Source organism: Phyllobates terribilis, unplaced genomic scaffold (assembly GCF_046119375.1).
Source record: "Phyllobates terribilis strain yellow unplaced genomic scaffold, ASM4611937v1 Scaffold_11__3_contigs__length_659146591, whole genome shotgun sequence".
In the NCBI taxonomy this organism is placed as follows: Eukaryota; Metazoa; Chordata; class Amphibia; order Anura; family Dendrobatidae; genus Phyllobates; species Phyllobates terribilis.
This window is the reverse complement of record NW_027362771.1, coordinates 535,588,651-535,603,498: the sequence shown is the minus strand read 5'-3', so window position 1 is coordinate 535,603,498 and position 14,848 is coordinate 535,588,651. Positions and strand designations below refer to the sequence as shown.

The 14,848-nt window shown below is 51.4% G+C and overlaps 1 protein-coding gene across 1 annotated transcript in view; it reads right to left on the bottom strand.

Annotated features, from left to right (window-relative positions):
* Positions 1–340: 340 nt before the first annotated feature.
* The window catches only part of LOC141167327 (adhesion G protein-coupled receptor E1-like), a 129,745-nt gene continuing 115,237 nt past the window's right edge, over positions 341–14,848 (bottom strand). Inside the window, exon 16 of the mRNA XM_073654749.1 lies at positions 341–1,646. Within this exon, the coding sequence (XP_073510850.1) occupies positions 1,587–1,646 (60 nt within the window). The 3' untranslated portion in view covers positions 341–1,586. The remainder of the gene's footprint in view (positions 1,647–14,848) is intronic.

The following is a 14,848-nucleotide window of genomic DNA, read 5'->3' as shown; positions in this document are numbered from 1 at the left end:
TATGCTGCCTTTTTATTTGGGGCTAATTTTTATGGTCTTTACCAAGAGGCTTGGCTCACTGGATTCTTTGGGGGGTGTCTTTAGGCTTCTTTGCATTATTAGCCTATGAGGCCCGCCCCCTTAAATAAAATTGTCCATATGTTCAGAACTGTATGTAGGATTAAAACCAAAAATAAAAGCGGGAATAGAATAAAAGCAAAAACTGACCACTTTTGATGTGGCATCAGATCCCCTTTAAGTAGATATCTCAGCTTGCTCCTAATGAACCTAATTAGACAGTTCAGGACACAGACAGCCTGGATGGAGTGGGAGGCCATCATCCTCTTCCCAATCTTGGTTCCAGACCTCATTTCAGTTTTTTAAAGTAGATCTATTCACGTTCTTCTTTCAGATGCCGAGTACCAGAGGATCCTCTGGTGGCCCAGGCTATGACACAATCAAGGGTCCCAAAAGTAGTTGAAGACAACCTGATTTGGGGGGGGACTCTGAAGACAATCACTTCTCACTAGGGCCTATTTTTTATGGGGTGAGTCACAAATAACCCAATATACCTTATTGATGATAGGTCCTTTATGTACTTTGGTAATAATGATGATTACAGTACAAGTAAAAGCTGGTATAGATGGTGGATGGGCACTCAAAATCATGGCGTTTGGTTGTCCAAATCCAATACTGCTTGGCTATCCTCATCATCATGGTGCTAGCTGGAAGGGGGTGCCCTGTGATGTCCATTTTTTCATATGGGGCTCTGTGCACTTGATAATAATAATAATCATTTTTATTTATATAGCGCCAACATATTCCACAGCACTTTACAATTAATTAGGGTCATGTACAGACAATAAAGACAGTACAATGTATCACATTTAAACAGTTACAGGAGGAGTGAGGACCCTGCTCGTAAGCTTACAATCTATATGGAAATAGGGGGACAGAATAGGTAGAACATGGTCATCAGCCAGGATCTGTCTGAGTGCAGTTACCGTGTGGTATTTGGTGCATGGAGGATGTGGAGACAGATGAATATGCAGGGGCACAGGGAACAGGGGAGAGTTAGGTTAGTAAGTTGACATGATAGACTTGTCTAAACAGATGTGTTTTTAAAGCTAGATATTGGTTGGATCGTTTGGGGTAGTGCATTCCAGAAAACTGGCACAGCACAGCAAATCTTGGAGATGGAGGATGTTAGTCTTAGATCAGTTGCAGAACGGAGGGCTTGTGTAGGGCGATAGAAAGAAATGAGGGATGAGATATAGGGCAGACTAGAACTGTGGAGAGCTTTGTGGGTGAGAGCAATGAGTTTGTATTGTATTCTGTGGTGAATGGGTAACCAGTGCAATGACTGGCACAGGGTAGAGGTGTCGGTGAAGCGGCCTGATAGAAATACGACCCTGGCTGCTGCATTCAGAATGGATTGGAGAGGAGATAGTTCTGTTAGAGGGAGACCGATTAGAAGAGAGTTGCAATAGTCCAGACAAGAGTGAATAAGATGGTACTTGATGGTGTAATACATTTTGGTATAGAGAAAGGGAAAGGGAACATTAGTTCCATAGAACTATGATCCATAATATAGAGTCCATTAGTTCTTAGCATACCATCTCCATGCCACGCACGTTATTTTCTTTTGATGCCTCAGAGACTTGACTCTGTGAAAATACCACAATGCATTACTTGGTGATCTGAGTTACTACAGCAACTATATTCATAATAATGTAAAATGTATTATAGCCTGGGGGTGTCTCTCCAAAATATTACTAGAGTATATGTGTCACCCCAGGCCTGGATGCCACAAATAATAAAGGCTGTGTCTGAGAGCAGGAGGGAGGTTCCCTGGTTAGGGACAATTAGCATGCAGCACCTCCTGTCCCAGGCCAGTAGGGGGAGCAGGCTGCCCTATAAAAGTTGGAACTGGGGGCAGGGTTAGTGAGACCTGGGAGACCTGAGACCGTGACGGAGTCTAGGCCCAGAGAGTAAGGGTCAGCAGCAGGCTGAGGAGGTCGTGAGGCAGTGGAGGAACTGCTAGCCAGGGACGTACGGCGCTGAGAGCCTGTCCTGGCAGAAAGGGAGAATTACCTACCGGACATTGGGGTCCGAGGCTGTAAAGACTCTAAGTCCAGCAGCAGAGAACCAATCCGCGAGGGATTTCATGTCCTTTGGCCTAAAAATCCCGGAGGCTCTGCCACAACAGAAGGGACCAGCAAAGCCAAGAGAGGCCAGAGGTAAAAGGAGCCCAAGTTGCAAGCCATACGGGTGAGAATACACGGCACGCTCAGGGACGTGGGCTATTTTACCACTAAGAGGGGAATAGTCAGAAAGAGCATAGAGAGCACGGTAGGCCTACACCCTCACCCTGACCAGAGGTGCTTCCTGAGTGTTCTCAGACGTCCAGGCCCCTTCTAGCCGGTACTGTTGTTGGGTCATTACCACCTGTTATAATAAAGACCCTGAACTGTTTAAGCGGACTCTGCATTCTGACCGTCGCGGCCGGAACTATCACCCCCAACATCCACCTACACTGCCCTGGGGCTACACTCCTCTCGTGGGGAGTTATACCATTCCTGTGCTGTCCACCAACACCAGTCCCAGCGGTCTGTCCTGCAGCGGCGGTTATCCCTGACCGCAATCCACGGGTGGCGTAGTCGGACTTTTACATGAATATATATATATATATATATATATATATATATATAAAGAGACTGCCACCATTTTAGCTTGACACCCTGAGCACGGGACCGGGTTGCCACTACTACCCCCATCAGCACCGCGCAACCTAGAGACCCGGTCTTGAGTACCCCACGGCCCAGGGGGTGAGTCAGCTTTTTGGCGTAGTCGGCAGGATCGTGACCAACCCGCCACAAACGGGTATTGCGTGCCTGAAAAGACTTTATATTTACCTGGGTGAAGTTTCTCGCCATTCGGGGCCGTTTCCTGCCAAAAGGCGCCATCTTCGGGACGGCGCGGGAAGAAGAGGGGCGTGGACACCAAAACCGCGCGAGACCTGAAGCCACGCCCTACGTCCGGACGCTAGGCAAGGTCCTGGAAGGAGAGAGAGCGACGCTGACGTCACCAGGACGCGACGCAAGGTCCTCGCCCAGAGGAGTGCTAGCGGAACCGTGGCCTACGGAAGAGGATCAACGGAAGGTAGGCCACGGTTAACTAGGGGGGAGGAAGATGTCGGAAGCGGAGGGGCCCACTACCACCAACTTGGCTGCAGCAGCGGTGATGCCATTTTCCATGCCCTATATCCCCGGAGCGACCTGGCTGCCCCAGTACTCAGGGGAATCCCATACATTAAGTGACTTTAAGGAAAGACTGCACAGTTTATTTAAAGTATATCCCCTAAAAGAAGAACAGAAAATCAGCATACTGACAGGGCAGTTAACTGGTGCCCAGCGGGAGGTAAAATCATGGCCAGCTGAGGAGTAAAGGACTGTAAATGACATTTTGACCCGGCTGCGGGGTACCTTTGACACCCGCACCTCAGCTGAAATTAAAATGCGGTTCTACGGATGTAAGCAGCGGACACAGGACAGCATCAGAGATTATGCCCCAAATTTACAGGAAGCCTTGGGAGAAATCAAACAAGCTGACCCTGGCAGCGTGCAGGATACAGATAAGCTATTGACTGACCAGTTCATAGAAGGTCTGCTGTCCAGCGCCCACAGAACCCAGCTGCGCCTCATGGCCCTACAGAACCCCGATTTATCTTTTGCACAGTTTAAAGAGAGGGCCATCCGGGTGCTCCGAGAACCCACACCAGGTGGCGCTGTAGCTTCCCGGCATCCTGCCATTATGTACCACCAGGAGGCGGCGCCCTACCCTGCAGACCTTGTGGGGGCTGATGCGCAGGCCCTAAACCCTTCCCCGCCTGCAAACCTGCACCATCAGGTCCAAGAACTAACAAAGAGTGTTGCTGCATTGACCAGGACCGTACAGTCGTTACAGATGGACCCGTCAGGACCAATCAAGCTGGCTTCCAGTCCGGAGGATGTCCCGTGGCGTCGACGGAGGAGGATCCCGTCATTCAGAGGGAGGCCCACAGACCGCTACGCTGAGGATGGACAGCCGATTTGCCGCAGTGGCAACCAGCCCGGACACATAGCCAGGTACTGTACTTTAAACGGGTCCGACCTGGGGCGGAGGGCCAGCCCCCAGGCATAAGGTCACCAGGCCCGTCTAATTGGCCCGATAAGTACGTGAGGGGACGCCTGGTTTTACCCGTAGTGCTGGACGGTATCCCCATGAGTGCACTGCTGGACACCGGGTCCCAAGTGACTACCATCCCCTATGTACTTGTCAAGCAGTACTGGAGTGACACTGATATAACCCGTTATCCAGACGATGACTTGAGCATCATCGCCAGCAATGGCCAACCCGTGCCGCAGGTGGGGTTCAGAGAGATGACCATTAAGATTGGTAAAGTTGAACTGCCGGCACAGGGAGTGATTATTGTGGACATTGACCGTCGAGAAAGTCACCCTAAAATAACCTTGGGTACTAACGTGATTGAAAATTGTCTTTCAGAAATAATTGTAATTTTGTAGCAGATGGCGATGAATGCTAGCTCCAGCCAACAGATGGTCCTCCAGAAAGAGATAAGAGCCCTGATGAGACAGCAACAAGTAGAACTGTCTGGTGGTGAGATCGGTAGCGTGAGGATGAGCGACCCTTTCGCCATTGCCATGCCTCCCAAAAGTGAAATGACGATCTGGTGTCGGACTGCAATCGGGTTAAGAGGAAGAGACTACCAAGCCATGATAGAACCCGTGTACTCAGACAGCAGGCCCACCATTTTGACAGCCCGGGGGGTGGTTGATGTCCGCCATGGAAGGGTGCCCATCCGGATCTTAAACATTGGGGAAAGGGAAGTACTCTTGCCCCGGTACGCTACAGTAGCCAAATTGTTTGCTGTCGAATACAATGCTCTCAGGGTCGTGGAGCCCTTGCCTCCATCTCCCCCAGTGGAGGATAATGGCTCCCAGAAACACAAGGAGGACTGGTGCCAGAAATTCCATGTGGGTGCTGACTCCACTCCCTTGCACCAAAAACAAGGAGTCTACCGGGTGGTTCAGGAGTACGAGAGAATCTTTAGTAAGCACCCGCTGAACTTCGGCAGAGTGAAAGGGGTAGAACACCACATCCCCACGGGGAGCCAGCCACCAATAAAAGAAAGATACAGACCTGTACCCCCCGCACACTATCAGAACACAAAGGGCATGCTGAGAGAAATGAAAGAAGCCCCCTTGGTTCTGGTAAAAAAGAAAGACGGTACTATGAGAATGTGCGTGGACTATAGACAAGTCAATCGTATCACCCATAAAGACGCATACCCGTTGCCTAGAATAGAGGAGTCTTTGGCCGCACTAAAATCAGCTAATTTCTTCTCTACTTTGGACCTTACTAGCGGGTACTGGCAGGTTCCTGTGGCAGAAGCTGACAAGGAGAAGACCGCCTTCACCACCCCGATGGGATTAAGTGAATTCAACTGTATGCCATTCGGGCTCTGCAACGCACCCGGGACCTTCCAGAGGCTGATGGAATGCTGTCTAGGGCACCGAAACTTTGAGACGGTCCTACTTTACCTGGACGACGTGATTGTATATTCAAAGACCTACGAGGACCATCTGAAACACCTGGCAAAGGTGTTCGAAGCCCTGGCAGGTTTTGGCCTGAAGGTGAAGCCCTCAAAGTGTCACCTGTTGAAACCGAAGGTACAGTACCTAGGACACGTGGTGAGTGCAGAGGGAGTAGCCCCTGACCCCGACAAGGTTACAGTAATCAAGAGCTGGCCAAGCCCCTCTAACATCAAAGAAGTGAGGCAATTCCTCGGGTTGGTAGGCTACTACCGGAGGTTCATCCCCGGATTCACTAAGATGGCAGCCCCAATGCAGGACCTCCTGATGGGTCAGTCCAAAACTAGAAGTAACAAACCACCCTTCAAGTGGGATAAGTTGGAAGAGGATTCTTTCCGCCAACTGAAGATGGCCCTCACGGGGGATGAAATTCTGGCCTACTCTGATTATGGCCAGCCTTTTATCCTCCACACCGACGCCAGTAATGTGGGGCTAGGAGCCGTACTATCCCAAAATCAAAAGGGCAGGGAACGAGTGATAGCGTATGACAGCTGGAAGCTGAGGCCCACCGAAAGAAACCCGGAGAATTACAGCTCCTTCAAGCTAGAGTTCTTGGCAGTGGTGTAGGCCGTAACAGAACGGTTTAAACATTACCTGGCCTCTGCAAAATTCACGGTGTATACGGACAACAACCCGTTGACACATCTGGACAATGCTAGACTTGGTGCCCTAGAGCAGCGGTGGATGGCCCGGCTGTCAAATTATGATTTCACGATCAAATACCGAGCGGGCCGAACCAATGCTAATGCAGACACCCTATCCAGAATGCCTCACTTACCCGATGGAGGAGAAGATCCAGAAGAGCTGGAGGAGGTGGAGCTCCCTGCGTTTCACTGGTATGGGGCCACCCAATATTCCCACAGCGTAAGAGACAAGAACATAACCACCGTCATGTTCAACCCCTTACCTTATCACGGCTGGGCTGAAACGCAGGATAGTGACCCTGCAGTCAGACTGGTGAAAGAGATGCTGACCCAGGCAGACGCTCGCCCTGATCCGGATGCTCCAGAGGAAGCTAAGCAGCTGTGGAAGGAGAAGAGCAGACTATTCCTCTACGAAGGTAAGCTGTGCAGAAGACTTGTCAACCACCGGACGCACGAGCTGACCTGGCAAGTAGTGGTCCCAAGACGAGATGCGGCTTTGGTTCTGGAGGCCTACCATGACAGAGCGGGACTCTTCGGTTGGAAGAAACTAGAGTTCCTACTGAGAGAACGGTTCTTCTGGATAGGTATGAGAGGGGCCATAGAGAAGTGGTGCAGGGACTGTGGCTCATGTAACCTAAGAAGGAAGGACCGTACCAGCCAGAAGACACCCTTGAGGCCCACCGTCACCAGGCAGCCTCTTGAGCTGGTAGCTCTGGATCATGTGAAATTGGCTCCAAGCCGGTCGGGCTACATCTATGCCCTGACAATAGTGGATCACTATTCCCGGTTCCTGGTGGTGGTCCCGGTTAAACACTTGACAGCCCAAACGGCGGCCAGAGCCTTCCAGCAGCACTTCTGCCGCCCACACGGGTATCCGGAACAGGTACTAACAGACCAAGGTCCAGCGTTCGAGGCTGAAGTCTTCCAGGAGTTCTGCAACCTCTACGGTTGTAAGAAGATTCGGACAACGCCTTACCACCCGCAAACCAACGGGATGTGTGAGAAAATGAATCAGATAGTCATTGATCTCCTCAAGTCGTTGCCCCTGGAGGAATGCAGCCTGTGGCCGGAAAAACTGCCGGACCTGATAGACTTACACAATCATATCCCGGTGAATGCTACCAACTGCACCCCAGCTTACCTGATGCGAGCAAGACCAGGTAAGCTGCCTATGGACCTGGAGATGGGAGTCCTGACACCCGAGGACACCTCCCCAGATGCGGACTGGGATACAGAACGGCGGCTACAGTACAAAAAGGTACAGGAGAGCGTGGAGAGGAGCCTGGCTCAAGCAAGAGAAAAGCAAGAGAGGCTCTTCAACCAACACGCCCCTGCTGGTCCCCTGGAACCTGGCGAGCAGGTCCTGAAGCGGAAGAGAAGGCTTCACAAGCTAGATGACCAGTGGGAGAGAGACCCGTACACAGTACTGCCGTCCAACCACGACAACTTGAAGGTCTGTGTAATAAGCAAGGATGGAGGAGAGACCACGAACACTGTCTCCAGAGACCACCTAAAACGGTGCCCTGAGCAACTACAGAGTGCAAGTGAAGATCAAGATGACCTTGAGCCCGCAGTGGACAAGGAAGAAACGGTCAGCACCGTTCTCGGAGAGTTTCCCCGGTCCTGGACTCGGATAAACTATGCAATTGTGGTACCCGTCCTACACTTCCTTCAACCAACCCAGCAGGAACCTACAGGAGAGCAGGAAGAATCAGAGGAACAAGCAGCCCCGGAGGCAGAAGAACCCATGCCAGCAGCCCGGGAGAGTCAACCCTCTGCTGAGAGTGAGCCTGCCATGCCTGCGGTAAGCCAAAGGACCCACAGACAGCTGCCTGCACTGCCTGTAAACCTAGCTAGTAGCTGTACCCTGAATGCTAGTGGGGAAAACCAGGTTAGACCACCACCAGACAGTATGTTACGTAGGTCAACCAGGAGTACTAGGGGGCCGATACCCGCTCGCTGGAAAATATAGGGTGTGTAAAGAACTGTAAATAACCCTTATAAATAGTTGCAAATGTTTGAAAAATTAACTGCATGACCAGTGATTATGTTTTTCAGCTTCTTTCAGTTAACCAAACGGACTAACAGGTTATGGACATTAAATAACCGGGACTCTTTGTAAGGTTTGTTTGGAGCTTAACCGAGGAATGAATAAAGACTGTCCACCAAAGACTGTCAAGGACTTGGGGCTAGGACAGTCCCCCAACCGGTTTAAGCTCCCTTTTGTTGGTGATATGGACACCCGGTCACAGACCACACTGTGACCTTAAAAACTCAAATTGTGCTGGTATTTGCTGATGTTTTATGGTTGTGTGTATTTACCCTGTTTGTTTTTGTCCAAAAAGGCTTAGTCCCAGAGTACTAAACTTTTACTAGGGGGGGAATGTGTCACCCCAGGCCTGGATGCCACAAATAGTAAAGGCTGTGTCTGAGAGCAGGAGGGAGGTTCCCTGGTTAGGGACAATTAGTTTGCAGCACCTCCTGTCCCAGGCCAGTAGGGGGAGCAGGCTGCCCTATAAAAGCTGGAACTGGGGGCAGGGTTAGTGAGACCTGGGAGACCTGAGACCGTGACGGAGTCTAGGCCCAGAGAGTAAGGGTCAGCAGCAGGCTGAGGAGGTCGTGAGGCAGTGGAGGAACTGCTAGCCAGGGACGTACGGCGCTGAGAGCCTGTCCTGGCAGAAAGGGAGAATTACCTACCGGACATTGGGGTCCGAGGCTGTAAAGACTCTAAGTCCAGCAGCAGAGAACCAATCCGCAAGGGATTTCATGTCCTCTGGCCTAAAAAGCCCGGAGACTCCGCCACAGCAAAAGGGACAAGCAAAGCCAAGAGAGGCCAGAGGTAAAAGGAGCCCAAGTTGCAAGCCATACGGGTGAGAATACACGGCACGCTCAGGGACGTGGGCTATTTTACCACTAAGAGGGGAATAGTCAGAAAGAGCATAGAGAGCACGGTAGGCCTACACCCTCACCCTGACCAGAGGGGCTTCCCGAGTGTTCTCAGACGTCCAGGCCCCTTCTAGCCGGTACTGTTGTTGGGTCATTACCACCTGTTATAATAAAGACCCTGAACTGTTTAAGCGGACTCTGCATTCTGACCGTCGCGGCCAGAACTATCACCCCCAACATCCACCTACACTGCCCTGGGGAGTTATACCAATCCTGTGCTGCTCACCAACACCAGTCCCAGCGGTCTGTCCTGCAGCGGCGGTTATCCCTGACCACAATCCATGGGTGGCGTAGTCGGACTTTCACATGAATATATATATAAAGAGACTGCCACCATTTTAGCTTGACACCCTGAGCACGGGACCGGGTTGCCACTACTACCCCCATCAGCACCGCGCAACCTAGAGACCCGGTCTTGAGTACCCCACGGCCCAGGGGGCGAGTCATATACAGGACAGCTGACTCTACAGATATATATAATTAGTTGTCAGCTCCTGAGTCCTGACATCTCTTTTAATAAATTATTTTATTTCACATGAAATAATAATGTTGGACCATCTTTTCTTAGAAATCCACATTGAGTGTTCCTCTGTAATTCCTTTTGGAAATGTTTGAATGTATTCACAACTGTCACCATTGCCAATTGTCAATATTGTGAAACCTACACAGTCTGACACTGTCACCAATGATTGGAACATGTCAGTTTAATTAGACACCCCACTGATAGGGAAACACCCCACTGACAAGAGCAAGAGTAGCACTCCATTTTCAATATATTCATACATTACCATAACTAATAGCAAAACAACAAGTTACCACAGTGTTTGTCACGGGTGTGTCACAAGTGACAGACAGTCGCCCTGCAGTTGGTTGCAGAAGATCTCTTAGTTTGGCATTATAGACAACTTCTTAGCTGTCTCACTCTAGGACACAGCGACTACCTCCCTCCGGCTAATTGACACCCAGGCTGGGTGTTTAAATACTGGCTGCTGCTAGAGGGCGGTGCCGGTGATATTCACATGACCCGTTGTGAAGGCTTGGAGCAAGTGCAGTTATACTTCCTCTCTGGTGCTAAGAGGACGTGTGTGCCATCTCGCTGGAGTCAACTCAAGCTAAGCTACTTCCCCTGTGTCTGTCTCCCCTTGCTGTCTTTAGTTGTCAATGGCTATCGACTAGCGCTCACCTCCCCCCTTCCCTATCGAGGGCCAAGCGCTAAGGAAATACAGGGAAAGGTTCCTGAGCAGCGATTGGTGAGGAACCAATATAGGGACAGTAGGGGTAGACAGGGTGATTGCAGATCAGCCTAGGAGGTCTCCACTTCCCCCTTTCCCTAGTGGCTGGGTTTCCTTCCCTTCATCCCTTTGTGTCGCACTTTGTCTTTCCTACACTGTGTGTGACAGTGTTATAAGAAATGAAACATTAATATTGTTACTTAAAGGGAATCTGTCAGCAGGTTTTTGCTATGTAATCTGAGGACATCATGATATAGGGGCTGAAACACTGGTTTCAGGGATGTGTCACTTATTAGGCTGTGTGGTGTTGTTTAAATACAATGAATGTTTTATCATCAGGATTTTATCACTGCCTGGACTACAGCTCATGTGAGCCCTGGTCTGACCATGACTCCTCCTTTGATAAGCAGCTCACTGTCAATAAGCAATATACACGGAAAGCTGTGGTGTGGGCAGTGGCAGCTTTCTGAGCTCTGCTACATGCTACATCTAAAAACTCTGTATCACAACTGATGCAGCCAGTAAACTAAGTGATACATCGCTGGAATCAGGGTCTCTGTCTGCACATTATGCTGCTCTCAGAAGATGTAGCAAAAACCTGGTGTCAGATTTCTTTTAATGTTACTGGTCCATAGGGTTGCATACCATTAAACAAGCAATCACAGAAATACTCACCCTCCCTGGGTGCTGTGCTTCATGTCTGACACTGTACTGGTCTTTGTTGATGGGCTGCAGCAGTGATGTTATGTCAACAGTGCATGTGACTACTGCAGCCAATCACCTGGCTCAGCAACTTGTGCTGACTAAAACGGCATGGCCACTGAGCTCAGTGATTGGCTGCAAAAGTCACGTGCACTGTTGATGTGACGTTACTGACGCGCCCCTGGGCCTGTGTCGCGCTGCGTTGCGCACGCGGGAGCTTACCCGGAGCCGGATCTGTTTAGGGTTGTAGTCTCGTGGCGGTGACCCGGTCCGTGCCCAGGGAGTCAAACTGGACGGCAGTCTGTTAGCGGTAGAAAATGGTTGATGACTACGCCACCCGTTGAATGCAGCCAGGGGGCTGCTGCTGCAGGGCAGACCGCTGAGGCCGGTGGAAGGATGGTGCAGCATGATAGTATAACCCCCAACGGGAGGGGTATGGCCTCAGGGCAGCCGACGTGGATGATGGGGGTAGCAGGAACCACTCAGAGACGGTATGGTAGCGTTCAGGGTCTTTACTGGTAACAACGATAGACCCTCCCGGAGTACTTGCTAGCGAACGGGGCCTGGTCAGTCCTTGAGCAGATGGGATCTCCCCTGGCCAGGCGTAGTTGTAGGCCTCCCAAGCTGACTGTACTCTTCTGGCTACCTTGCTAGAAGCTGATGTAAGTAGCCCACGTCCCTGAGTGTACCATGTGGTGCTCACCCGTATGGCCGGTGACTCGGGGCCTTCTAATGGCTTCCGCTCCACGATGGCGGTGCTGGTCCCACGCGTGTGACCGGGCCTTCGGGCTTCTGGGCCAGGGGACCTGAAATCCCCTGCCTGACGGATTCTGCTGCTGGGTAGAAGTTAGTCCCCACAGCCTCGGACTCCGGGTCCGGTAAAGAATCTTCTTAGTCAGGGCGAGCTCTTTAGCTGCCAGCCCCTGACTCCTTGTGACTCTGCTGCTTCCTATGCTGCTCTTGTCTCTACTCTTCCTGGACTCACTAACCCTGCCTCAGCCCCGGGTTTATACAGGGGAAGTTCTTCCCCTCCCAAGGCTGGGCAGGAGGTGTGGCATGCACAGGATCCCTGACCAAAGGACCTCCCACCTGCTCTCAGACGTAATATCTCTATCACTGTGACAACCAGACCCCTGGGGTGTCACACTCCCCCCTAGTGAAATTTAGTACTCCGGGACTAAACACTTTTTAGAAAAATATAACAAGGTATATCAAAGAACAATAAAATACAATAAGGAAACACAATAAGATGGTCACGGATGTCCGCAACCGGGTGCAGTCTTTGAAGAAAAGCAAAGGTGTCCATTTCACCAACACAGGGAGACGTAACCAGGTAGGGGTCTGTCCTACCCCGAGTCCTTAACAGTCTCTAGTCCATCCTGGGTTACGCTCCAACTATATACAAAGGATTCCCGGTAAATCCACCGAAGACTCCTAAAAACAACTAGAAACACAAAATTACACACAAGCAACAATAAACAGGTAAACATTGTAAAACAACTTAAACATTTAGATCCTCCAACGTGCGGGTAACTGGCCTCTAGTGGCCCTAGTGGACCTACGGAGCTGACTGTCTGGCCCTGAACTACAGGGTGTAGGAGCTGTCAAGGGTAAACTGGGCAGCTGTCTACCGGCTCTTTGTCTCACTAGGGGTACGGCAGGCTCACTATAAGCAGAGGGTGGATTCTCCTGTTCCGCTTGGGTGGAGTCTTCTGCCTCCTGGACCGGCTGCTCTTCCAGCTCTACCCGTTGCTCCGTAGGTTCTTGGGATGATGGTTGGAGGAAGGTGAGTACGGGTACCACAACTGCACCATTGACTTGAGTCCAAGACCGAGGGAAGTCCCCGAGCACGGTACTAACCATATCTTCCCTTTCTTCCACGGGTCGATGGTCTTCCTGTTCCTCCTCAGGGTTCCTCAGTTGTTCGGGGCACTTCTTCAGGTGGTCCCAGGATACAATGGCTGTGGTTTCCCCTCCGTCTTTACTGATGGTACAGACCTTCGGGTTCTCGTGGCTTGAGGGCAGTACGGTGTACGGGTCCTTCTCCCACTGGTCGTCCAACTTGTGGAGCCGTCTCTTCCTCTTCAAGACCTGCTCTCCGGGTACCAGGGGAACAGCGGGAGCATACTGGTTGTAAGTCTTCTCTTGTCTTTCCCTAGCCTGACAGAGACTTCGCTCCACGCTCTCCTGTACTTTCCGGTACTGCTGCTGCCTCTCTGTGTCCCAGTCTGTTTCTGGTGAAGTGTCCTCGGGCGTCAGGACTCCCATTTCCAGGTCAACAGGTAACTTACCAGGTCTTGCCCTCATTAGGTAAGCCGGGGTACAGTTGGTGGAACCTACCGGGATGTGGTTGTATAGGTCCACCAGATCGGGCAACTTCTCAGGCCACAGACTGCGTTCTTCCAGGGGCAACGTTTTTAGAAGATCCATTACCACCTGGTTCATTTTCTCACAAAGTCCATTAGTTTGCGGATGGTAGGGTGTCGTCCTTATCTTCCGGCAGCCATACAGATTGCAGAATTCCTGGAAGACCTCCGCTTCAAAGGCAGGTCCCTGGTCCGTCAACACTTGGTCCGGGTACCCGTGTGGACGGCAAAAGTGCTGCTGGAAGGCTCTAGCTGCTGTTCGAGCCGTTAAGTCCTTGACGGGGACGACAACCAGAAACCGGGAGTAATGATCCACGATGGTTAACGCGTAGACGTAGCCACTTCTGCTGGGGGTCAGTTTTACATGATCCAAGGCTACCAGTTCCAACGGTTGCCGGGTGACGATGGACTGCAGGGGAGTCTTCTGGCTGGCCCGGTCCTTCCTTCTCAGATTGCACGGGCCACAGTCTCTGCACCACTTCTCGATGGTTCCCCTCATGCCTACCCAGTGGAACCGCTCGCGCAGCAGGAACTCCAGCTTTTTCCACCCGAAGTGTCCAGCTCCGTCGTGGTATGCCTCCATCACCATGGCTGCGTCTCTTCGTGGCACCACTACTTGCCAGAGTAGTTCATGCGTCCTGGAGTTAACCATTCTGCGGCACAACTTCCCCTTGTAAAGGAACAGTCGACTCTTCTCTGCCCATAGTTGTTTGGCTTCCTCTGGAGCGTCTGATTCCAGGCTAGCCTCCGGGCGAGTCAGCATCTCCTTCACCAGTCGGACGGCAGGGTCGCTGTCTTGCGTTTCCGCCCAGTTGTAGTGAGGTAAGGGGTTCAACGTAGCAGCCTGCTTACTCCTTACCCGGTGGGAATACTGGATAGTCCCATGACGGTGGAACGCAGGGAGTTCAACTTCTTCCAGTCCCTCCGGATCTTCTCCTCCGTCCGGCAGGTTGGGCATCCTGGACAGGGCGTCCGCGTTGGTATTGGAGCGCCCTGCCCGGTATTTAATTGTGAACTCGTAGTTGGACAGACGGGCCATCCACCTCTGCTCCAGGGCACCGAGTCTTGCCGTGTCCAGGTGTGTCAGCGGGTTGTTATCCGTGTATACGGTGAACCGGGAAGAAGCGAGGTAATGCTTAAAGCGCTCGGTGACTGCCCATACCACGGCCAGGAACTCTAGCTTAAATGAGCTATAATTCTCGGGATTCCTTTCGGTGGGTCGCAGTTTTCGGCTGGCATAGGCGATTACTCGCTCTTTCCCCTGCTGAATCTGGGACAGTACGGCTCCTAGCCCGACGTTACTGGCGTCGGTGTAGAGGATGAAG